The sequence below is a fragment of the Pempheris klunzingeri genome, chromosome 10 (assembly GCF_042242105.1).
Source record: "Pempheris klunzingeri isolate RE-2024b chromosome 10, fPemKlu1.hap1, whole genome shotgun sequence".
Lineage (NCBI taxonomy): Eukaryota > Metazoa > Chordata > Actinopteri > Acropomatiformes > Pempheridae > Pempheris > Pempheris klunzingeri.
In genome coordinates, this window is record NC_092021.1 from 2,384,211 (window position 1) to 2,409,877 (window position 25,667).

At 41.2% G+C, this 25,667-nt stretch overlaps 1 protein-coding gene across 1 annotated transcript in view; it reads left to right on the forward strand.

Moving 5' to 3' along the window:
• Positions 1 to 25,277, forward strand: part of htr2aa (5-hydroxytryptamine (serotonin) receptor 2A, genome duplicate a) — a 61,645-nt gene extending 36,368 nt beyond the window's left edge. Inside the window, exons 2-3 of the mRNA XM_070838492.1 lie at positions 2,896 to 3,096; positions 24,415 to 25,277. Coding sequence (XP_070694593.1) covers positions 2,896 to 3,096; positions 24,415 to 25,277 — 1,064 coding nt within the window. The remainder of the gene's footprint in view (positions 1 to 2,895; positions 3,097 to 24,414) is intronic.
• Positions 25,278 to 25,667: the final 390 nt, after the last annotated feature.

Genomic DNA, 25,667 nt, shown 5'->3' on the forward strand with positions numbered 1-25,667 from the left:
GTTCCATCTGTATGACTCATTCCAATTATTACTGTGTGTCACTGTATAACAGTATAATTAGCTTTTTAGAGGCTACGAACAAAAACCATCACTGTGCCCTAGCTAATGCTTTTTATTTCAGACTCCAGTTACATTAAAACCAATACAGTCAGTTGTCAGGAAAAAAAGAAGTGGTGATTCAGAGTGATTAGAGAGCAGCTGAAAATCTGAACAAAATAAAATAGAATAAAATTTCAGTATTTATTTCAATGATTTTCTTTGTTTTTCAAACTTCCTCCTAATTTTGGTCCATTTTATGTTCACTAACAAACCCCAAAGAGCAAACATGGAATCATATGTGTTTATTTATCATCTATGGTGTCGAGCTCACTTAGAAATAAATGATTATGAGTATTATTAGTACAGCCTGTAAAAGAACTTGTGTGTCATAACGACAAACAGACAAAAACAGGACAATGAAGAGGTGCTTTATACACTCACCGGCCACTTCATTAGGTACACCGTGCTAGTACCGGGTTGGACCCCCTTTTCAGAATCCGAATCAGAATCAGATTTATTGTCATCATACAGCAAAGTACAATGAGATTTCGTCTGACCTCTCCCTTAAAACATACCACAAGACATAAATAGAAATATAAAAATAAGAAAAAGAAATATATATATATATATACACATACACATATGTAAAAGTACAAAAATTAGTAACAAGTATTTACAAGATGTACAGAGCAGTGCAAACAGTGCAATGGCAGCATTTGAAAAAGTGAATATGGAGGCGGGATTGTGCAAAGATAGTGCTGTATGTTGACCTTGGCCTCTTTGTGCTCAGAGGCTGCTGAGGTAGTCCTGGTTATGAGTTCTTGGAGACGGGGGGAGGGTGTGATGGAGGCCACAGCTCTCGGGTAGAAGCTGTTCCTCAGCCTGTTCGTGGTGGTTTTCAATGTTCTGAACTGTTCAAACAGGGGGTTTCCAGGGTGTGTGGTGTCCAGTGCGATGCTTCTGGCCTTCTTCCTCAGTCTGCTGGCATAGATTGTGTCGAGGTGAGGGAGCTCCAGCCCAATGATCCTCTGAGCTGCCTTCACCACTCTATGCAGGGCCGTCCTCTCCGCGGCTGTGCAGCTCACAAACCACACGGTGATGCTGTTTGTGAGGATGCTCTCGATGGTGCTCCGCTAGAAGTTGAGCATCAGCTCCTGGGGGAGTTTGGCCTTTCTCAGCTTTCTGAGGAAGAAGAGTCTTTGCTGAGCCTTCTTCACCAGGTTTGAGGTGTTGGCAGTCCAAGACATCTGGGGGTCTCTCCCCTTAGATCTCCTGAAGTCAATGATTATCTCTTTTGTCTTGGAGGTGTTAAGGACCAGGTTGCTGTCCTCACACCACTCAGCCAGATGCTCCACCTCTTGCCGGTATGCAGACTCGTTGTTGTCCGTGATGAGGCCCACTACTGTGGTATCATCTGCAAATTTGATTATGAGTTGGAGATGTGGATGGGGGTACAGTCATGGGTGAAGAGTGTGAAGAGGATGGGGCTCAGCACACAGCCCTGTGGGGTTCCAGTGTTCAGAATAAGGGCAGAGGAGGTGTGGTGTCCTATTCTCACTTGTTGTGGTCTTCCTGTGAGAAAGTCCATAATCCACGAACACAGTGAGGAACCCAGGCCCAAAAAGTCCAGTTTGTTGACTAGCTTGTGTGGGATGACGGTGCTGAATGCAGAGCTAAAATCAAAAATGTTGCCTTTAGAACTGCTTTAATTCTTCATGGCATAGATTCAACAAGGTGCTAGAAACATTCCCCATATTGGTCCATTGGTCCACATTGACATGATAGCATCACTCAGTTGCTGCAGTTTTGTCGGCTGCACATCCATGATGTGAATCTCCTGTTCCACCACTTCCCAAAGGTGCTCTATTGAGATCTGGTGACTGTGGCTACTGCTGTAGCTCATCTGCTTCAAGGTTCGACGTGTTGTGTGTTCAGAGATGCTCTTCTGTACACTTTGGTTGTAACGAGTGGTTATTTGAGTTACTGTTGCCTTCCTATCAGCTCGAACCAGTCTGGCCATTCTCCTCTGACCTCTGGCATCAACAAGCCATTTTCGCCCAGAGAACTGCTGCTCACTGGATATTTTCTCTTTTTTCGACCATCCTCTGTAAACCCTAGAGATGGTTGTGTGGGAAAATCCCAATAAATCAGCAGTTTCTGAAATACTCAGACCAGCCAATCTGGCACCAACAACCATGCCACGTTGAAAGTCACATTTCTTACCCATTCTGATGCTCAGTTTGAACTTCAGCAGCTTGACCATGTCTACATGCCTAAATGCATTGAGTCGCTGCCATGTGATTGGCTGATTAGATATTTGCATTAATGAGCAGTTGAACAGGTGTACCTAATAAAGTGGCCAGTGAGTGTATGTTGGACACATCATTTCAACACACCTGTGGTCTTATTCCTTTTCACTGTCTAATGTGAAAGGAAGCATTCCTGCACTTATGCAAAGAGTGAAGTAAAAATGTGCATAAAAACAGATGAATGGAACCTAACTATCTCTCCAAAATCTCTAAGTAACACACAAATGTGCCTGTTGCATGGTGTTCGACTTTATTGGATTTACCTGCAATAATTTTTTCCCATCATACAGTCTGGGATAAGAACTCCTCTACTTGAGGCTGATGATGGTTTTACCAAAATGTTTAGCACATAAGGACACTTGTCAGAGATACAAGGATAAAGCCCAGAAGCACTGAAGACCAAAGATCATCATAAAGAGGTGTGAACACTTTAGACAAGCTGGTCAGGTTTAGTGTAAGAAGTGTGCTCACGCCTGCAGACACTGGAATGGTCACTAAACAGCCAGACAGATTCAAATCTAACAGTAATTTATCCCCCAACCTGCAGATTACGGGTGGCCGCTTCCCTCTGACCTTTGTCCCATCTGGATCTACCTGGACGTCCTGTTCTCCACAGCGTCCATCATGCACCTCTGTGCCATCTCATTGGATCGGTACATTGGCATACGCAACCCGATCCACCACAGCCGCTTCAACTCCCACACTAAGGCCCGCATCAAGATCATGGCAGTGTGGACTATTTCAGTGGGTAAGAACACACATAGACACACACACATTACATAGTCATTTACATGTTGAAAAGAACAACTTGTTTGTTCAAAAGACAAGATTTGTGTCTGTTTGTGTCACGTGGTCTATGTTGTGTTTAAGGGCTGATATTTTTTCTTAAGTCTGAGATTAATGAATGTGTGTTTAATGCGTTGTGCCATGTTTAAAAACTGTGTAATACGTTATTTGTCTCAGTTTAATATTCAAAGGTAAAGTGCTATTTTTAAGGCTGTTGCTATTACATCCAAAGTTATGTCCATGGTCTACAGGAAACAAGTGGTTTAATGTAACTCAGTATATTTACTCATGTGCTGCACTGAAGTACACATTTGAGTTATTTGTAGTTTCCATGTTATGCAACTTTATAATTCTAGGAAAATATTTTTATTTCACCATATTACTGGGCAGGTGGCTATTCCTGTAAAGTGGGAAGAGTGGGACTGGGTCCACAGCATGTTATGTCGAGGTTTCCCTGGTGGGTGAGGAAGTATTCAGAACATTTAGTGAAGTAAAAGCTCTAATACCACAATGTAAAAATACTCCAGTACAAGTAAAAGTCCTGCATTAAAAACACACTTCACACTTCTCCTTCGACAGGAGTTGAAGGAGGCTCGCTGACTAAAAGATACCCAAAAACCCCAACAGAGTGAATGTTTTCAGCTGTGGCGCTAACCAGCTTACATCTCTGCCTTGACCTGATTTGCATCATGAATTAAATATCCAATTATTATTGAACATTTCTTTCTCCATGTTTGTTGACTTCTATGCTCTGCTGACTTCCAGTGTACCAAGCAAACAACTCGGAAATGTGCCAACTGACAGTTGTCTCCATTTTTTCTATGATTATTACCAAATGTTACCAAATTATCCATACACAATATCATTTTCTGGGAACTTTTAAGAAACGATGGCACCCTTAAAATTAAGTCTTAATTTATATTTTCTCCCAAACAGAAAATGTACATTACTTAACATTAGCACCGAAACAAACACATTAAAGCAGCAGTAATATTAATCCAGAAATATCAGATGTAGAATAAAACAGGAAATATTTTACTGCACTAAATTTTACTTATACTTACTTACTTATAATATTTTACTTTTCATATTTCAAGTACTTTCAGCTGATAATACTTACATACTTCAACTTAAGTACGTTTTTAAATGCAGGACGTTCATTTGTTACATTCATGAAATTGTGTGTGTCAAGAAGCAATGATGCCTGTGATGAATGTTAGTGTGCTGGTCTTTCTGTTTTGCTACCTTGGGATGATGACTTCAGACTGGTCCTCTCCTGACTGACTTTTAGGAAATGGTTTAGTGTTTTGCAATTAATCTAAGAGCAGTTGAGATATTTCAGTCATGGCCACGGTTTTGGACCAGTGAGCTGAGAGGAAGTTTGAGGGTTTGATTTAATTTGAAGGTTGAGGCGGTGGGCAGTAGAAGTGGTTTCATCACAATGAAATTAAAAATGAACGTGCAATCCGTAATCTAAGGTTAATAATCTAAGGAAAATAAATTTGTTTATCTATGATGTGTATGTGCTTGTTCACTGTAACACCTAAACACATAAAATAACTAATTCCAGTCCTTTGAGCTCATAAATAGAAGAACTTGGCAGAAGCCAGGGTTAAACTATGAAGGGACAGAGAGGGGAGAGGGAAAACTCACCAACAATGTGAGAAAGAAGGCTCCTCACAAGATGCAATTTTGCAGTGTTCAAGATACAAGTGACTTTTATGACTCCATATAATTTTTATGGAGGCTAGGGGCCAATCAGGTCCTGATAACTGGCTTCTGTCTGCCTGGCTGGTATCCAGCTGCTCAGGTCAATGGACCTAGATGAGCAGGAAATGTAATGATGGGGCTGTGAACAGAGGCCTGCAGTGATGGAGTTGGTGGGGGGGACAAACAGACGGCAGATCAGCTCTGCGTGGATGTTATTTGCAAACAGTATGATATAATTTCCGTTCTCTTAAAAAGCAATCATTATTATTAATTATTGTTTTACTGAAGTTGAATTTTTCTCATCATTAGTCAACACGCTTTCACACTGAGCTAGTTAAGACGAGAAATGCTGGGAAAGTTGATTTTTCTCCAGGTGGCAGCTACAGAGCACTTAGGCTCTATCAAGTTAATGGATGGTAGGAACATTATAGCTCGACATCAGTACTGTTTGGTTCATTAACACACGCACATTAATGAGCTATTCTGATTTTGGAGGATAATGAAAAGAGAAACAGATATTTGTTCAGGAGCGTGATGGAAACGTCGGATCTACAGGATAAAAAGTGATATGTCACCTTGTCACTTAAGCATGGTTGCATCACTGAAAGAGGTGACTGGGTTACTTCACTCCAAACACAGGCTTTGGTCCAAGCGCCCTGACCCCTGGGGTCCTTGGACCAAAGTCTGTGACATTTCTTCACGTGTCAGAGAGCTAGGTTAAATGTAGAGGAATCCTTGTCATGATTTTTTTGCTGTTTGTTTGAGTCTTTTGATATTGTCTATCTGCCATAAAAATCCAGTATTTCTGTTTGCTTTTGCCGTACTGTATACTGAGACTACATGAATATTTAATTTAAACACCAAAAAATTTGTAAAGTTATTGATATCAGACCAAGAGAACAGCTCTGCTTTATTGAAATGAAACCTTAGGCTCTCTTTGATGGTTTCCTACAATGTTTTGTACAGTGTGTTATAGTTAGTATTTAGTGTGATATCTGTGCAGAGGAGCTTAGCTAAACATAAAGACTGGGGACTATGTACAGAGGTAACAAAATCAAACCAGCACCTTTAAAGCTCACTGATTAACATTATTTTTTCCAACGGTACAAAAACGACATGTACTGGACAATTTCTTGGCTTGGACCAATAACTTTCTGAAGTTTAGGTTACTATTGTAAACTATTTGTAGCTGTTTTATGTGGTTTTGTGTAGAGAAAATAAATTCATGATGGGTGACAACAAGTCCAAAGTGTCTCCAGACATCTTCGGTGCAGAAACTGTCTTCCCTACCTTCTGGGACTGTCTCCCACACAATGGATAAGGTTCCTAACAGGACCAAATCATCTGTCAAGTAGATAAGAGTGACTGCTGTCACAGGTGATGAGGAGCTCAAAAAGACAGTCTGAGAAATGCCACAAAAATGTTTTTTTTAATCTGACAGGGGAGCCTCTGACTGATGTACAACCTCCAGAAATGTTGGATTTAATGCTATTTTTTCATTTGTCACTTTATGAGAGAAAAGGCTTCAAGGCCGAGGACTCTCTTCTCCTTTGATTAATGGTCTGTAAGGCATCTGTGAACACAAACTATAAAAAGTCTGCAAGGCCCACACAAACTCAACCTGCCTTAACAAAGCAAGACTTGATGGCCTTGTAATGAACAGCCCAACTAGAAATGAGCAGAAGCATCAGTATGAAAGACATAACCCTTAACAAAGCTGAATGGTTTTCTAATGGTGGTTAGGTACAGGACAGTGGAGAAAGCCTTACTGCACCAAGAACACATTAGTGCTGTTGGTTATTGTCCTTCCCCCCTAATGTCTTTTAAAAATTGGCAGTCTATTTATGAATGCCGTTTATTTGATTCTCATGGTGTCCTCCTCTTAAAGAATGACACCCAGGTCATTCTACTGTATTATATTTTCCATTAATGGAGCAAAGTAGTGCAAAACAGTTCAAGAAGAAAACCACACTCAATGATATTTAGCACCATATTGGCCTAACTATATAGTGAAATTGCAAAAAGTCGGCATGGTGTTATATTGAAGGACTAGACAATTACATGTTCACAAGATCAGATATACCAGAATACCAGTGTAAAACCTGTTCCTTTAGAAAGTGTTGCATTATTGGGTGTTTGCGCCCCTAATTTTGCTAGGTTAGTAAGTTTTGTCCATTTTTTTGCATGCATTTTAGACGTTAGCCTACCTTAAATGTGTTTAACGTTTAACCTGGAGGTGGAAATAAATCCATGACCAAGGGCCAAGTAAGTCTGAGGATCTACAATCTTTTCATTGTTGGTGATTGGGGGGAAAAAACACCAACTACTCACCATATGTTAAGATTTATGATCGTCATGGCTGTTACTTTTATACTTCTACCAACATAAACATGCATTTTTTTCATTTTGCAGTCCACCTCCTAATGAATCAGCTTGTTCAGACTTGAAAGGTGTCCTTAGGTTTCACCTGCCTCCACATGTTGTAGGCCTGCACAGTTACATGCAGATTTACTGTCAGGCAGGGGTTGTGTGAAGTAGCAGAGTAATAACACAAATGCAGGCAGTCAAGGAAAACAACACCAGTTCAAAGATTTAATGATACATATAAGCTTACAGGCAGGTGAGGGTATAAGTACGTACAGGTGGCTCAGAAGCAACATTGAAACTTCAAACATCTGAAAGGAATTAGGACTCTAAATTGCCCGTAGGTGTGAGTGGTTGTCTGTCTTATTCATTTATTAACTATTGTCATGTTTTTCACTGTTATCATATTGCTAATTATTCATATTCCTCATCGTATTCCTGTTATCAGTACTGTGGTTGCTTTTATTATTATGGATGCTGTTTGTGCATCCCCCCTGCTCCTCTCTCTCTCTGTTTACTTGTCACTGGTGCCTAATGTAATATCTGATGCTTGGTCATATGGGGATTCTTGAATCCTTAATTTTGAATTCCTGAATCATTGGAAAGCATCTTGAGATAACGCTGTTATGAATTGGCACAATATAAATAAAGATTGATTGATTGATTGATTGATTGATTGATTGATTGATTGTCTCTGTATGTTGGCTGGCAACCAGTTCAGGGTGTACTCCGCCTCTCGCCCAAAGTCAGCTGGGATTGTCGTCATCGGCCAACAACAGAAATGATTCCTTGCCCTCATAAGTATTCTAACAAATCAAGAAGAAACTGATAGCTGGGAGGAATCGGCAGATTACAACACACGAGTATTGTAACAAATTGCATTAGTCCCTACACAACCTATTCAAGGCTGTATGAAGGTAATGTTGAGCCCCAACATTTTGTATAAAGCATGTAAACACGAAAAAAGAGGACGTTGTTGCTTCACCTTTAAGCAGAGGTAGTAACATTTTAATGATGTGTTATGTGTGTGACCCACCATTAGGGGATTTGAAAAGCAGCCAGCAGCAGTTGGCACCTAATTAAAAAATGAAGAACAGCAATGGTAAAAATGTCTGCAAAGTGAGTGGACAACAAGCTCCAGGAGCTCTTTACCTTTAGCTAAATGTAAGAAAGCAATGTTGCTACTCAGCACGTGTTACACATCACACTGTACACGTTACATGTTACCTCTTTTGCTTCTAGAATGCCAGCTTGCCATCAAACATCTCACACTGGGCAGCATTGTGCAGCATTGTTCGGTTTAGTGTAACAAAGTTGCCGTCATGAGGGGACTTCTTTATGGCAGTATTGTGGGATCTCTGTGAAAAAAGGGTCTCGCTCTGTGAATACACAACTGACAAATGTGTGGAATAATTTTGAAATTTTAAAAGGCACAATCACAAAAAATACACGGTCCAGCAGTGGGATCAATATAATGAATTCACTGAAGTCTGTCGATGTATCAGGATATTTATACTGAGTCAAATTAAAGAAGTAATGAAAATTAAACAAAACATAATTGACAATGTTTAAAAAGTCAAAGAGGGGCAGATGTATGGAAGAAGAGGGTGGTGACTTTAAGTCCCCTCCAAATCCTAAAACAATCAACCCTTTGCACAGTCATTGCGTTTTCCCCAAACTGTATTGACCAAAAACAAATGCACTAATTCATATGGAGTGAGCTGTCCGGCTCATCTAATGCTTCTGAGCTCCTCAGCAGCCATGAGGTCTGTGTTTGCTTCCTGTTGCCTCCACTTCATTAGCTCTGTCATTCTGCACTGTGGCTGCTAATGACCAGGTCATACCGGACCTGCAGATAGCTGCAGATAATTTAGCCTTCCCTTCTAGTCCAGATCCAAAGCATGATAGCTGGGATTTACTCATCATTTACATTCTCCTGCCAATAAATGAATGTAGTTATGTAATTTATCTGAGATCTGGTTACTGCTGGAGATACATTTGTCCAGCTCCTCTGGAGCCAGTTATACATTTAACCGTCAGGGGAGTGTTCAAATGAGGAGGAAGTGCAGATATAACCCTCCTCTGAGCACTGAAAAATATAATAATGAAATGGCTAAATAGTGTTTATTTATCTAACTATACGGGCTATTCTCCAGACTGAAATATCAAATTAACTGTTCGATGGATTGCATTGAAATGTTTGATCCTCATGATCCTCTGACTTTTCATCTGGCACGCAACAGTAGTTTTCTCTGTTGCCTCTGTTTTCTCGCTCATATAAGTAATTTTCGGAATCACTGGAAGTATACCTTTTCAGTCATTTCAGTATGTGGACATGTTTGACAGTGTTGGGTAGTAACAGGTTACCCATTATTGGGATGATGTGATGAGGTTACAAAAATGTAATGTAATTAGATTATAGTTACCTTGCCAAGGCTTGCTTGATAAAATATTTGATAGCTTCTTTAAATAACGGACCTTCTTTTTAATTATGAATCTTTTTTCATGAAAACTACAGCTATTAATTCATGAAAAACGCATCTTTGGAGGACCAAAGAACTGTTGAGTCACAATAAAAGATTCAAGCAGCAGCTGTACCTCCAAAACAGCCTTCTATACCTGGCAACATCACCATGACTTACACAAAACAAACTTACACTTACACAGACGTACATTTTTAGGGGTCATTTGATTTGACCAACTGTAATTCTGAATATGCAAATTCATATAACTTGCTCTAAAAAGTGTTTGATTTTGACATAATCCAAATGAATTCAAATTAGATTACATTTTGAAGGTTGAGCACATCACACTGGTTCTGAAATCCCTCCACTGGCTTCCAGTGTGCCATAGGATAGATTTTAAATCCTATTACTTGCTTACAAAGCAATAAATGGTCTTGGACCCAAATACATAACTGACTTACTTATAAGGTATGAGTCGTCCAGACGCCTCAGGTCATCTGGTGCAGGTCCACTCAGCATTCCCAGAATCAGAACCAAACAAGGTGAAGCAGCTTTTAGTTTCTATGCTTCCCACCTATGGAACAAGCTTCTTGAACACCTATGGTCTGCTAAAACTGTCAGTGTATTTAAATCAGGCCTTAAAACATTACTGTTTACTATGGCTTTCCAATAATACACTGCCTGCACAGTTATTAGGCAAGTGAGTATCTTGCCCTTATCATCATTTTCATGCATATTTTCCAACTCTAAGCTATATAGATTTGAATGCTAATTGGATTTAAGCATTATCATGGGTCCGTGGCTGGATCACTAACGGGCACAGAGCTCCACTTCGAGTCAGACGCCAGCAAGGTGGAGGTGGGGTACTGGTATGTGCTGCTATTACTAAGGATGAGCTAGTTGGACCTTTTCGGGTTGAAGATGGACTTAAAATCAACTCCCAAACCTACTGCCAGTTTTTAGAGAATACTTTCTTTAAGCAGTGGTACAGGAAAAAGTCTACATCATTCAAAAAGGCCATGATTTTTATGCAGGACAATGCTCCATCACATACATCCAAGTACTCTACTGCATGGCTAGCCAGCGAAGGCCTTAAAGATGACAGAATAATGACATGGCCCCCTTCCTCGCCTGACCTAAACCCTATTGAGAACTTGTGGGCCCTTCTTAAAGGTGAGATTTACAGTGAGGGAAGACAATACACCTCTTTGAACAGCATTTGGGAGACTGTGGTTGTAACTGTAACTGTCAGTCAGTAACTGACTACATTTCATAGTAATGTGACCCAATTTCGGTGTTGGATACATCTGACTTGGCTCTAAATAATATGGAAGTGCCTGAAAACGCTACATACAAATATGAGCACCTTACATAGGCCATCGTCCTTTCTGTCAAGGTAATCAAACTCAATTTTAAGCAGCATGGTGGTGTGGTGGTTAGCACTGTTGCCTCACAGCGAGAAGGTTCCAGGTTTGAACCTGGGGTCTGTCTGTGTGGAGTTTGCATGTTCTACCTGTGCTTGCGTGGGTTTTCTCCAGGTACTCTGGCTTCCTTGCACAATCCAAAGACATGCCGGTTAATTGGTGACTCTAAAAATTGTGAGTGTGTGTTTGTCTCTGTGTGTTGGCCCTGTGATTGGCTGGCGACCAGTCCAGGTTGTACCCCGCCTCTCGCCCGAAGTCAGCTGGGATTGGCTCCAGCTCCCCCCGCAACCCTGACAGACCCATCATTTCTAAAATTAGAAGTCGTGACAGTTACTATATTCTGTTATGATCAAAGAACTGATAAATAGATGTCATGTCATGACAATATGACAATGACAATAATGAATATATGAATAATAATATCATGACTATCTGCAGCAGCAATCCACGAAAGCCAGAGAACTGCAGAAAGGCGTACTGCGACCACCATCCACAGAATCCTGAGAGATGAGAAAGTACAAAGGAAAGATACCAAGTTAGTAGCATACATTCACACTCACACCTACAGGCAATTTGGAGTCACCAATTAACCTAACCTGCATGTCTTAGGACTGTAGGAGGAAGCCGGAGTACCCAAAAAAACCCACGCAAGCACAGAGAGAGCATGAGAACGACTAACTCAGGTCTCCCCGACATGTTCATTTAATTCTTCATTCTCTTTCAAGAGCAGAGATGTAATAGATGTGACCCCCTGTGAGGGTTTTATTTGACTCCCACACAGTTTTTGAGTTGATTCTTTGTACCTTCTTTTTTGCAGTTTTTAACATGTATATGTAAATACCTCCAGGCTAAGGCTAAAAAAAGCTCTACCATGATGCAGATGAGCTGAAGCTCTGCAGAGTTGACATTCAAGAGGAGTTTAGTAATGTGATGTCAGCGTGACGGCCAGCAGGTCACTCCCTCGGGCGGCGTCACAGCAGGCCTCAATGGAACGCTACGCTGTGCTGCCCACAGACCCAATGAGATTATTTCAGGGTTTACTTTTCAGGGTTCATTTAAAATTTTTATTCACACACACTGCCTTGGTTTTCCCCTCAGAGAATGCTGATGTTTCCTTGTAGGAGTGTGGTGGCTGGCAATACGATAAGTCTGCTAATATTCCTGTGGTGAGTTGTGGTCACACTCTTATCTGATTGGACGCAACATCAGGATTTACGCAGTGTTGCACAGAGGATGAGAGGGGGTGTATATTCACACACTGGCACGCATGAATGCATGTTGACAATGTGTGTGTGTGTGTGAGAGACAGAGAGAGAGAGAGAGAGAGAACATCTCCAAAATTACATAATCCAGAGCAAAATGTTCATGCATTTCTCTACACTGAACACGCTGCAACACACACACACACACACACACACACTTCACCTCCCTGCTGCATTTTATCATTTTTTTACATAGTTTGAGATGACAGCAGCAACTGGAGAAAACCATGCAGAAAAAAGGCGGCTGTTATAGAATTGGATCTGTTTTGCTTAATATGACAAATAATTTAAATTCAAGCAGAATTTTAACCCCTTCTCATTCAATGGTTCTTCTTTATCTTCATTATTTTCTACATTGTAATGTCACCAGAAAGGGTTAGAGTTAGGGTTAGGTGAGGACTACATGTTTCTGTCTTTTGAACAAAGGGCTACCTCTCTGAACTCAGTTTCCCAGACTCCTTAAGTTTTCACACATAGGTGCTAAATTACTCCTGGGCCCAGATTTACAGCCACCATTGGCCAATGTGTGACACATGACCCTACAACCTCAGGACACAAAACCAGATCTACCCCACTCTGCTCTGATCTCTCTCCTGGACAGAGGAGAGATCAACTCTCTCTGACCCCGGCTCTGGACCTCTGAGGGCCAACTGAGCAAAGCTCTTTCATGGCAGCGACACAAAGCCCTGCCTGAACCAAGCTTATCAGCGCCAGCAGGTATGATCCAAAGTCTGCCAGCTGATCTTCAGAGCAACAGGAGCACACTAGCAAGTTAGCACAGAGCTGCTAACTATCAAGGAACAAAGGTGTGACCAGATTCCTCCAGTCTGCAACCAGGACAGCAAGAACAAAGAACCACAACCTTCTTCCAGCTTAACTCACCAACAGGCTAAAAAAGCAGCACACTCAAGGTCTAAGGTGGTCTGGTATGATGTACTCTTACCCTATGCTCGAACATGGTGTTGGTTATGGCCAATTCATGCCCAGCCCAGAAGTCCAATAACAACCACTCTGCTTCAGATCAAGCAGGCCGTTCCTCCCAATCACCCCCCTCCAGATTTCTCCATCATTTCCCACGTGAGTGTTGAAGTTTCCCAGTAGAACTATGGAGTCCCCAGACAGAGCCCCTTCCAGGATACCATCCAGAGACTCCAAGAAGGATGGATAGTCTGAACTGCTGCTTGATACATAAGCACACACAACAGTCAGAGCCTTCTCCCCAGCAACCCATAGTTGCATGGAGGCAGCCCTCTTGTTCACTGGAGAGAACTCCAACACAGTGGTGCTCAGGCGGGGGCTTGAGAGTATAAACACTGTGATGAACTCCCAGCGTTGCTTGTTGAACTCAAACACGACAAATGTTGATTTACTGGAGTGGAAACGTCTTTTGACACTAACCACATCCATTACAAACCATTTCCTGTGAGCTTTCACATTTCTGCTCAGCGAAGTCTGAAGGCAGACATCTGTGTCACTCAGCAACGAACTCATATTTTCTATCTTTATTTCCTGCAGAATATTTAACTTGAGTTCATTTGAACAATCGATCAAAAGATACAAACCAGCAGAAAATTACACCCTGACTAGAAACTGACCTGTCTTCATTCTCTTAAATCCCTACATTTATTCACCCTTTCAGTGTTCAACATCTATATTATTTGCATAGTATAAAAACTTTACTCCCAAACAAATGAAAACATTGTCTTCCATTGGCTAGCAGCCAGACGAATCTATGTTTTATGAATTCATGTCACACTGCAAAAATATGTGTTTTACTGTTTTGTGTTTCAATAAATATTTTATATCCTATATTCCTTTAAATTTTGGTCTTCCCATTGTGAAGCCTTTAGGAGCAAACTTGATGATGTGACGCTAAATGTATTATTTGTTTGGAAAAAGGTTCTAGTTGTAGTTAATCCATCGTGAAATCCATAGTGAAAATAATTACTTCCATTCAATACAAAATAGTTTAAAATTAACTCCAAAATGATACAGAGACTGGAAGAGTCACAGAAAGGAGAGGAGTGGACGTCCTTTGGCCACATCCCAATTTATTGAGACACTGAACATGTTTTGTTGTGGTATACCTACCACTGTTGGTAGATTTTCTTCAAATAAATTGTTTAAGATGAATAAAATTACCAGTGCATGCTTCTACTTAAATGTCCTACTTTCATGATATAATATCACTGTAGAATTCACTTTTTACATCTTCCATCTATTTCACCTGAAAGCCGAACATCCCTAACTTTTTGTGAGTAGTGTAGTTTAAAATGAACTCCATCTCAACCAACTCCAATAGTAAAATCCTGCTTTTTATAAGAGTGATGAAGAATAAGATCTAATGATAACACAGTAATAGTCACAGGGGACATTTTTCTGCAATTTTACTTTAAATACATTTTCCTGATTATATTTACATACTTTTGCAATTTCAGTGCGGAATTTTTTACGGTGCGGTCTTAATGCTTTTACATTAGTAAAGGATCTGAATACTTCACTACTCGTGACATATGTGCACGGGCGTGGTAGTGGGGGGAAAAGTGGACCTGACTACCCAGGGCCAGAGTAGGGAGAGGGGCCCATGAAAATGCTGATATATATATATATTTTTTTTGTGATGTTTTCATTTCGAATGAATTGGACCCTCCAATTAATTGGAGTCATAATTTATTTCAAATATATTGATAACATCAACTGAGAGAATGAACTTTATGTCAAAGTCCTCCCAACATATTGGACATTCTGGGAGCCCCCTCTTGGAGGCGCAAAATGGTTTAGTCCGCCCGACAGCGACCGGCGACAAGTGTAACGTCAGTGAGCCCAGACTGAATGACCTGGGGGCTAGACATCAAGTCGGGGTATCAGAAGAGGGAAGAAAAAGAAAGAAGGCAGAATGAGGGGAGGCAGTGGCAGCTGTTGACTGCTTTCTTTCCCAAAGGTGAACCGAGTTTGCTTGTTATGCAAAGTCCAATTAAAGTTAACGATGTTTGTATGCTCACGTGAAGTCTTTAGCTTACCTAGTTACCAACCAGGCTGCTTGCGGCTGTACGTATAAAGACAATTATGGGCCAGCTAACGTTAGCTGTCAACATTAACCAGTTGCAGAAACAAACAGTGGCGCTGGAGCAGCAGGAGCAGCAGTGGTCAGTCCTGGAGGCTCTTCTGAAGATGAGGCTCAGGCTGAGATTAGAGATGAGCAAAGACAAGGTGAGATCGTTGTTCAAGTATTCAAGGGCGAGCTCCCCCCTCCGACCCCCCTTTACGTTGGTATGTTGGTTCGCGAGGGAGAGACAGAGAGAGAGAGAGAGAGAGTAGCGAGAGAGAGAGACAGAGAGACAGAGAGAGAGAGAGAGAGAAACCATCACAACACTTGACACATTATAAATCAATATCTGATTTTTTTATTTTTATATTATTTTTTCTCTGTATCTTTAGTTGTCATAGTAACAGGCTCCACTGGGATGGGGCCCACTGACATTGAGAGTGTACAGGGCCCAGGATTTGGTGCTACGCCCCTGCATATGTGGTCCAGTTGCTGGTTGGTTTGAACCAAGTGAACCAAATTACAGGTGTCACAGGCGACCTTGGATCGACACCCAGCGTGTTTGTATTTATAAAAGCTTGAATGACTGTGTGTTTATCAAGGGTTGTGATATGTGGTGCGGTGGTGTGATAGTGGTGATCCTGGATCACATGGAACAGAGTAATGCGCTCTGCTTCTGGTTTTGTCATCAATAAATAGAGCTTAACTCCACATGTAGCAGCTCAGATGTGTTTCAGATGAGTGCAAACTGAAGCATGTGTGTAGCTAGAAGTATAGAAGCAGCAGCTCAAACGCGTGCGTGTGTGTGTGTGTGTGTGTGTGTGTGTGTGTGTGAGTTGGTCTCTTTCCAGTTTCTGGATGAGCCACAGTAACACTCCCACTGGGGAAACACTGAGCCGTCTGTTTGCCTGCACACACACACACACACACACACACACACACACATGAATAATGCTGCTTTGACACCCATACACAAGCTCAGTCTGTTTCCTGTTCTGATACACACACAGATGGTTAATATTTGAACTAATTTGGGTGATTGAAGGCACGTTTTATTTATGTTAATGGTTATTTAAATATGATTGGACAACACAAAATCTCTCTCTCATATTCTTAAGTACTTTACCCGAGTATTTCCATCATATCCATCATATAAAACACAACGCACAGTGAAAGATGAAGCCAGTTAGAGGTGCTGGTAAGTTAGTTACCATTGGACAAAGCCAGGCTAGCTGTTTCCCCCAATTTCCAGTCTTTGTGCTAAGCTAAGCTAAGCAGCTGCTGGTTGTTGCTGCACATTTACCTTGTAGACATGAGAGTGGTATTAATCTTCTCATGTAACTAACTATTTGCCATCAGTACAATCTTTGCAGCACTTGATACATGCAGTCCATAGTTGACATGTACAGGTTTTGGCAAAAGCAAGCACTTGGTCAAGCAATTGGTCAAAAAAACTGTTATCTAACAGAATCATCTAGTATCAACATTCATATCATACAACACAGTTAGTACGTTTACATCCCTTTATAGGAGGAAAAGTCTGCAAAAAAGGACTTTACAGTAAAGCATGATGTTCAGCCACCAAAACAATGGTTCTTCAGAGTGTTCAAAATGTGTTTCGGTGCTGAGAATGAACACATTTTTACCGCAGGAATTAAGTCTGTAATTCATCCAGAGCTGCTGTTGTGATCTGAACAAACCCCTCACAGTCCAATAATCACTCAGCCTGGCAGAGACAACACAGAGCTGAAGGCTGGCATGAAGTGCTGTCAAAGGAAGAAAAAAGCCATGGTGTGTGTGTGTGTGTGTGTGTGTGTGTGTGTGTGTTGGTCATCTCTCCAAAGTTTTTAAATGTGGGTCTTAATGCTCTTTTTTTTCCTTCCATTTTCAGCCCATTAAATGGCTGTTACCAGTTGTCATAGGGAGCACAGATTTGAGGTAGTCAGACCGTACTCTACCTCCTAATTGGCTCAGCTATCAGTTAGGCAGTTATTATCTATTGGTAAGCTGGAACGACTGAGATTTACATGCATTGTTAAGAGCTGATATCTAGTGGCCGTAGTAATTATGATTGGAGCCAAAAGACAGCTCACGTCAAACCACAAGTCAACATTGACTTAATTTAACATACCTATGAGAGTTAACATTCATATTTCACATACATAAAACAACTCAATTTACAAAACTAATGCACTTCGTTGCCATGATGACAAAAGACTGGTATGTCTATTGCTGGTACTCTACGACAGTGTCAAGTGTCAATAAGATAGATGATATGCACCCTCTGGCCCTCTGGTAGTTGCTAGGCCCTGTATGAAGCATTCTAATGGTAGTGATAATAACTAATTACAGCTATTTAATGAGATGATGGTGAACCTGGGTACCATTCTATGACACAGAAACTGATCTCTTCCTCATCAAGAAGAAAGACAAAGAAAATTCTTTCAACCGGGCTCAAGGTTTGGTTCTGGGTCTCAAGTTAATTTTAGAATAAGAATCCTTATCAATCAAACTGCTAAAAGTGAAAATTTGGATTTCATACATTTTTAGGAATTTCATCAGTTCTGTCCAAAAGTCTAGTTTGGAAAGTCTAGAAGGGTGACACAATTAAATTATTTTGTCCTCACTCAGTTAGCAAAGGGCTATATCGGAAGCTATATTGTGTCTTATTTATAGGTAAATAACACTCCAGATCTGTTTTTCAGATTTTTAAGTGGATTGATGCATGTTCTCTTTCGATGTAGATGTCTAAAGTCCCACCCAGATACACTGCGCTGTCGTATATATTGTCTGTATTGTGTCTTGTGTGTTTTTATCTATTTATTGTGGAGCTTGTCAAAAACGCATTTCTGTTACTTGTGACAGACAATAAGGTTATCTTATCTTATATTCCCATAAAGGAATGAATCTAGTAATTTATGTATCATTATGAATCAACAGTATCTTACTGATCAGTTTTTGAATTCCTGCATACACCCACTTTTTCACCTCACATGGTTCCTTTGCCTCATGTCTCTGCCAAAGAACACCTCTGAGGAGGAACATCTCCCAATTTGAAAACCCCTCATTTGAATATTCGAAAACCCAGAACTAAATTTCTATTGAGAAATCTATTTTTTATGGACCAGCTTTGGTCTACAAAAACTGATGTTTGTGTGCATCAAAGAAAGGAGGGAGAAATACTTCCCCTGTTCCCCTTATTTTTCTTTGTACCTGCACAGCTCACAGTTGAACACCTGATACAGACAATGCCTTTTACAAAATGATTGCAGTGTAATAAAAAGCACTCTGAGAGTTCCAGTTAAAGCTGTGAGTCATTTTGCACTTTCTGACTTTTGAGTATATATTGATCATCTGAAACTTGGTGCGATCAGTTTTCAGGCTGCAGTCTTTCTCTTAGGTTCCTCTGCGGCATTTTGAAATCAAACCCTTGAAAGTCTCTCTTCTCTGCTCATCTCTTTTGTGTCTAAAGTGTCTCCCTCCACTGTTTTCTCCGACTTGAGCCCCTTTCATCTTCTCTCCCTCTTCTGTCAAGCTTTCTTTTTTTCTGTCTTGCGTCTCTGATTTCATGTATTTAGAGCAGAGTTGCCATCAGGGAGGGAGAGAAGAAGACCAGAAACTAGCTTTTTATTTCAGAATTCTGTATAAGTGCAGGGGGATGGTTATCTGATGGATACAGTGGATCAGGGTGCTCAAATCAAAAATGTTACCTCAACAAATAACATTTGATGAGCTGAATATGAAGAGCACAGCAGTTTAAGGCAAGACATGGCAGGCAAATAGTTTTTTCATGGCCTGGTTAATTTTGAGATTTTGGGCTATTCCATAACATGTTCCATAATATGCCTACTTTCACTAGTGGAAAGCTGAAACAAGTGTTTATTTTATTACAATTTGTCTACTTATGTCTGTATGGAATTTTAGAATACATATCTTTATGTAAAGCGTCTTGAGATAACACTGTGTGAATTGGCGCTGTATAAATAAAGATTGATTGATTGATATCTTTTAAGGATGTTTTCTCAAAGTGAGTTTTTTCTCATACTCTGAGCTTCTGTGAGCTCTCCTTTATGGCTGGTGGCAGTATTTTCTAACTTAAGGAGTGATAAAAAAAAATGTTGTGAACCTTGCTTTATCCAGTGTTCAGATTGCTGTATGCGAATTGTTTCATATTAAATTTGATATTGCCTCATTTGCATATTTAAACATTACATTTCAGTAAACTTGTAATCAGCTGAGGAAGCTTTATGGTCATCTGATACACCTCACGGTGCAACCTGGACACCTCGTCAGTGATGGACCTGGCGTCATAGGGTGTTTCAGGTCTTATCATCAGACACCCTCTTCCAGGCGACCCAGCCGGGGGGTGATCAGGCCCCGACCTGTGTCCAGGTAGCTAAATGCGCCACTCATCACCCCTTTTTACCCGGAGCCACCGGGAAGCCTTTTCAGCGGCTTCCAAGATGTTTTTGGTGGCTCGTCGTCTCTGCTGCCCACGGATCCCTAAGAGTCCCAGGACCCGGTGTAGAGATCGCCCTGCGAAGCCCCTGCAGCCTACTTCGACCGGCTCACAGCAGGCCTTCCACCCCTGCCTTCGGCAGTCTGCTACCAGGGATGCATATTTGGCTCTCTTCCTCAGGGGACTGTTAACTCCAGCAGCACCACTTGCTTGGTTGCCTTGGACATCAGGACCATGTCTGGCCTGAGCGTGGTAGATGTAATCATGTCCGAGAACTTCAACTGCCTTCCTAGATCGACCAAGAACTGCCAGTCTCTTGCCGTTACGAGAAGACCTCCCTGGGCCTTCGGTCGGGGTTGAGGCTTCTCCCCGGCACAAACAAAAGAGATGGGGCTGCTGCGGCTTGATATCTATTGGGTAAAATCTTTACTGTAGTGGCTGCTGGCTAATCTCTTTGTATTTGACTCTCATCTCATCCCAACATTTAAAGATTATAATGATGAATAATATGAATAAAAACAAATCACATGCTTTTAGATTCACAGCAGACAGACATTTCATTTTGTAAAGAGGAGCCTGATGGCACCTCGACATTTCAACTGTTTATCACCAACTGCGCAGCAGATGTCAAAACAGTGCTTGTCCCTGAGCGTCAGGGTCGGACGGCCTCTTATCACCGTGTTGGTTCTCTCTTTGCAGAGATCACCTTAGTTTGATCACCTTAGATGTCTCACCTTAGGAGACATCCTCATTTTCAGGTTCGTGATTGTATTTCAATATGTTTACATGCTGTTATGTTTGAAAAACACATTATTTTTCCCACAACATGCCAAAGCCATGTTGGAGAGACACCAGAAGGAGACAACGGAGGCGTATGGAGGAAAAGAAATATAAACCCTGTCTCCCCATCGTTACTATGGGCAACGTGAGATCGCTGGTAAACAAGATGGAGGAGCTAACAGCGTTAGCCAGGCGTCAGATGGAGTACCAGGAGTGTAGTCTGGTGTGCTTTTTGGAGACATGGCTGCATCAGGACATTCCCGACGACAATGTTTCCATTGGTAGTTGTTCGGGCTGACAGGGATTGCACCAGGAGCGGTAAAGGGAAAGGAGGGGGGCTTGCCGTTCTGGTGAACAACAGGTGGTGCAGTCCTGCTCATATTACTATCAAGGAGCGCATCTGCAGCCCGGACATTGAACTGTTTGCTGTTGGTCTTCATCCACGTTGCCTGTCACGGGAGTTTTCACATGTTGTTATGGTGACTGTTTACATTTCTCCCTCTGCCAACCCAACTTCGGCGTGTGACGTCATCCACCATGCCATAGCCATAGCCCGGGTACAGACTCTACACCAGAGTGCACTCACTGCTATCTCGGGTGTTTTCAGTAGTGGTCTTCAACCATGTCACCATGGCAAAGGCACTGCCCAACTTCACCCAGTACGTGAACTGTTCCACCAGAGAGGAGAGGACCCTGGACTCTGGACTCACCTGATTTACTTTTGTGTTTGAAGTTTATTCATATTCTTTTGGAGCTGTGTGGAACGAAAAGCAATTTCCCCCTGGGGATTATTAAAGGAATTCTGATTCTGATTCTGATTCTGATTCTAAAGAGCTAGCCTGCCAAATACACAGCAAAACAACATAACATGACAAAACATACAAGCTTCCAAGTCTGAAGTCAGATCACAGACTACTGATCCATCCTTGAACATATACCATTAACAGCCTTTGTTAAGAAAGCTGCAAGAGTAAGAGTAAAATAACATTATTCACACATTCCTGATTTCCCCTTCCTTGGAAAATTGCTGTCAGATTTCCATTCAAAACATATTAGCCTGGTCTTCACCTCCGTAGGTGACTGAATGACATGAATGTTGACTGTTGTGTGGATTTTTGCAGCCAACAGCAGAATTTGTGTGCATAAGAAGACATTTGTTGTTTATAATCAGCTGTTTTATATCTGGGTGCATAAAAATGCACAGCACAGGCTGACCTCTGCTGAGTTACGTGTTTATAAAATGTCAGAAAAAAGTAAAAATACCAGTCAAAAATGTGTTTTATCTTGACCAACAGTCCAAACCCCCTCCCTAACTGGACAGATTGGAGTTTAATTTAAATGTTGTTATAATGTGATGATTGAGTGTTCCCTTAATTGTTTGAGCAGTGTAGAATAGTTATAAACTAAATAATTATTTGACTAATCATTTCAGCACTTAAGATTTCCTTAATGGGAGTCTGAAACATAATAAAAGGTGGACTGGGACAGAAAATAAATATTTATTTCTGAGGCTGGAAATCTATAACCCATGAGACTGAATCGCTCCAGCTGGTTTTCTGTCAAACCTTAATGAGAATGATCTGTCTTTGACCCTTCTGCTCCCGATGTGCAGCTACAATTTCTGTCCACCCTCGCTCAGTCTGTCAATCTCCTAACGTCTTGCCCTTCTCCCTCCTCCTCCTCTCCCCTGCTCTATCTCTGTCTCTCACTTCTCTCCTATTTGTTATGAGCAGCTAATGAGAACACTGTGAGAAAGATTGCTCATTTTATCTCCTCCGACCCAGTTTCTTCATCAACTATCTTAATCTAAAACTTTGACAATTTCTTATTAAATTTATCATAACATGGTACTGCAGTGGCTTTACTGTACTGTAGTTTATAAAAACTGCAACAGCGAAAATAGGAATTTAGGCAGAGGAACTTAAATAAGGCAGCACATTTTATCACCTCCAGGGAGATCGAGACTCAAAACATTTCCTGGCATTCATCATTGACCAAACAATATGAATATAGAAATGTAGGCTAGAAATTGGTACACAGATGACAATAATACAAGTTGAGCTGTTGTAGTGATCACAGAGAGGGAGAAATGCAGTAAAACATTTGACTCAACTTACACAGGTTGTTGCCAAGGACAGGAGAAGGGTCAGATGCGCTTCCCTTCCACACCATGACAGATGGACAAAAGGAAAAATAGACTTTTAGCCCTGCACTTAATGGAACTTTTGACACATTTAAAAGTGAATGTGGGGTGTCACACAGGACTTGTCTGGTGAAGTATTTGACAGGCTCTACTTGTGCTGTCTGCCGGAAACCACTGAAAACAATACAGACCAAGAACTGGTAGATTTTATGTCGATAAAAGCTTTGCTTTCACTAAAGAGTGAAAAGATGGTAACAAAACTGTAATACCGTAGGTCCAAGACTAATAACAACTCAGCCTTAATGTGAAGGTGGTTATTCCAAACGTACCTTTATCCAGTCTGTCGACCCTCCCCTTGGTCCACACTAAAACATCTCCACAAATATTGGATGGTTTGCTGTGAAATTGTGTTTCCAACAGAGCAACACTTGCTGGAAAAGCACAATCTCTATAAAAACTATCAGAAATGTATCCCAAAACCCCCCCAGGACTAAATTGCATTCTCAGAAACATACATTCCAAAACAATTCCAGTTACATTTGTAGATTAACCTGTAGAGATACGTTAGCATGGTAAGTGAGGGATCAGCATCAGTACATAAATATTACCTGCCACTGTAAATACAACAAGGCCTCACAAAATGACAGTGGACAAAAACTTCATCGATGTATACGTATTTTAAGTAAAAATAATCAAATTAACTTCTACCCTCTACATAGATCCTACTGGCCTCAAGAGATGATTGCAGTAACATATGTACAAATTTAACAGCAATATATAAACACAATAGACATCAATGCTAGGAAAAAATCATGCATTATGATTATTATGTTCAGGCATTCATTTTGCCCTCTGAACCCCATTTCGTCACAAGCCATGCAGAGATTTATTCTGACATTCATGCTGCCCTCAGAATGAACTGTAATAACTTTGGTGATCCTGTGACTTTTCATCAGGTGACAATTTTAATTTCAAAGTGTATGTGTATACACATAATGCAATTTCTGTCATACCGTCTTGAAATCTTCTTGTTTCAACTTCTCATCATTATAACAATAATTGCAGTGTTGTGTTGCAGTTGACAGATGTATTCCATTATTTTGATGCATTATTGATTTGATGTGTGATTACTGATTTTTGTCTGCATCTTGAAAATGAACAGGATTTATACTGAGACACTTATACACTGATGTGTAGTGTGAATATTGACATGATTTAACAAGAATAATGTAGTAATAAAGCAACTTGTTTTTTAATGTTAACCTCCACATTTTAGGTATTTAATGTTATGTACCGTAAACAAGTTGTCAATAGGGGCGCAAAGTTCATCTTTGGCCCAGAGCAGGTTAATTTAGCCATACTTAATGCCACATCCCATTTAACCATACAAAATACAGCATTTAGTTGATAATACTTTTGTATTTGTACTTTTGGAATTTTGCAGTGATGATGCTGTGTTAAATCAAAGGTCTTTCATTGCTGCAGAAATTCTACCATCTTTCCTCCCACCAGCTGGTTCCAATCTCCTCTCACACAAACAAGCCCAAATATGTATCTAATATCAGAGAGATTGCTTTGGGTTTGTAATTTTCATCTCATCTCTCTGCTGTTTCCCTCCTGTCTGCAGGGATATCCATGCCCATCCCTGTGCTGGGACTCAGAGACCACTCCAAGGTTTTCAAAGATGGCAGCTGCCTGCTGACAGATAACAACTTTGTGCTGGTTGGCTCCTTCGTGGCCTTCTTCGTGCCCCTCACCATCATGGTTGTCACCTACTTCCTGACCATCAACGCCCTGCAGAACGAAGCCACCCTCTGCTTAGACCAGCTGGTCCCACGGCCCAAATGGAGTGCAACGTTCACTTTGAGCTTCTTACCGCAAAACTCACTGTCCTCTGAGAAACTCTTCAGGCGCTCGATAAGCCGCGAGTCTGGCAGCAGAGGAAGTAGTGGCGGCCTGGGAGGCGCTCGCGGAAGTGTCTCCGGTTCGCTGTTTGGACGCCGCACCATGCAGTCAATAAGCAATGAGCAGAAAGCATCTAAGGTCCTCGGGGTGGTTTTTTTTCTCTTTGTGGTCATGTGGTGCCCATTTTTCATCACCAATGTGCTGGTGGTCGTATGTGACCCAGCAATGTGCGACGCAGGACTTATGGGAGGCCTGCTTAATGTTTTCGTCTGGGTTGGATACTTGTCCTCTGCAGTTAACCCTTTGGTCTACACACTGTTTAATAAAACATACAGAGCAGCATTCCTGCGTTACGTTCGTTGCCAATACCAGCCAGAGAAGAAGCCTCTTCAGCTCATACTGGTGAACACCATCCCTCCCCTGGCTTACAGCTCCACTCAGCTGCCCCTGGGCGACGTTGGGAAGGTACGAAATGGAGAGGTGCATTCTAGTGGCGCAGTGAGGGAATTCTCTTTGCCTGGACAGGAAACGGAGAAGTGTCGGCTGGACAAAAGTCATGGAGGCAAGGATGAGAGCTGTGTGTGAGCGTGTCTGACAGTGAAGCAAAACCCTGTTTCAAGATCCTGTGCAACTCACGGATTAGCTAAAGCCTTTGACTTCAGTGGTCACATCATACTTGGGTTCTAGGTTTCAAGTGCCAAAAACAAAGTGCCTCCCGGTCAGGATTTTAGAAATACAGTGGAAACTGCTTGTAGTGATTACGTCTGTCCTTCTGTCCATTTAACTAAAAGATGATCATTATGATTATTCTCAGATGATTATAACCAAATAGTTTTCTTGTAATTTCTTGTGCAGATGACCCTCTAAATGACATTTGTATATTTACATGAATATAAAGTAATGACAGATGAAGATTTACAGCCTCACTGTTTGATACATTTTAATGACTTGCTAAGGCCCGCTATGGGGCATTAT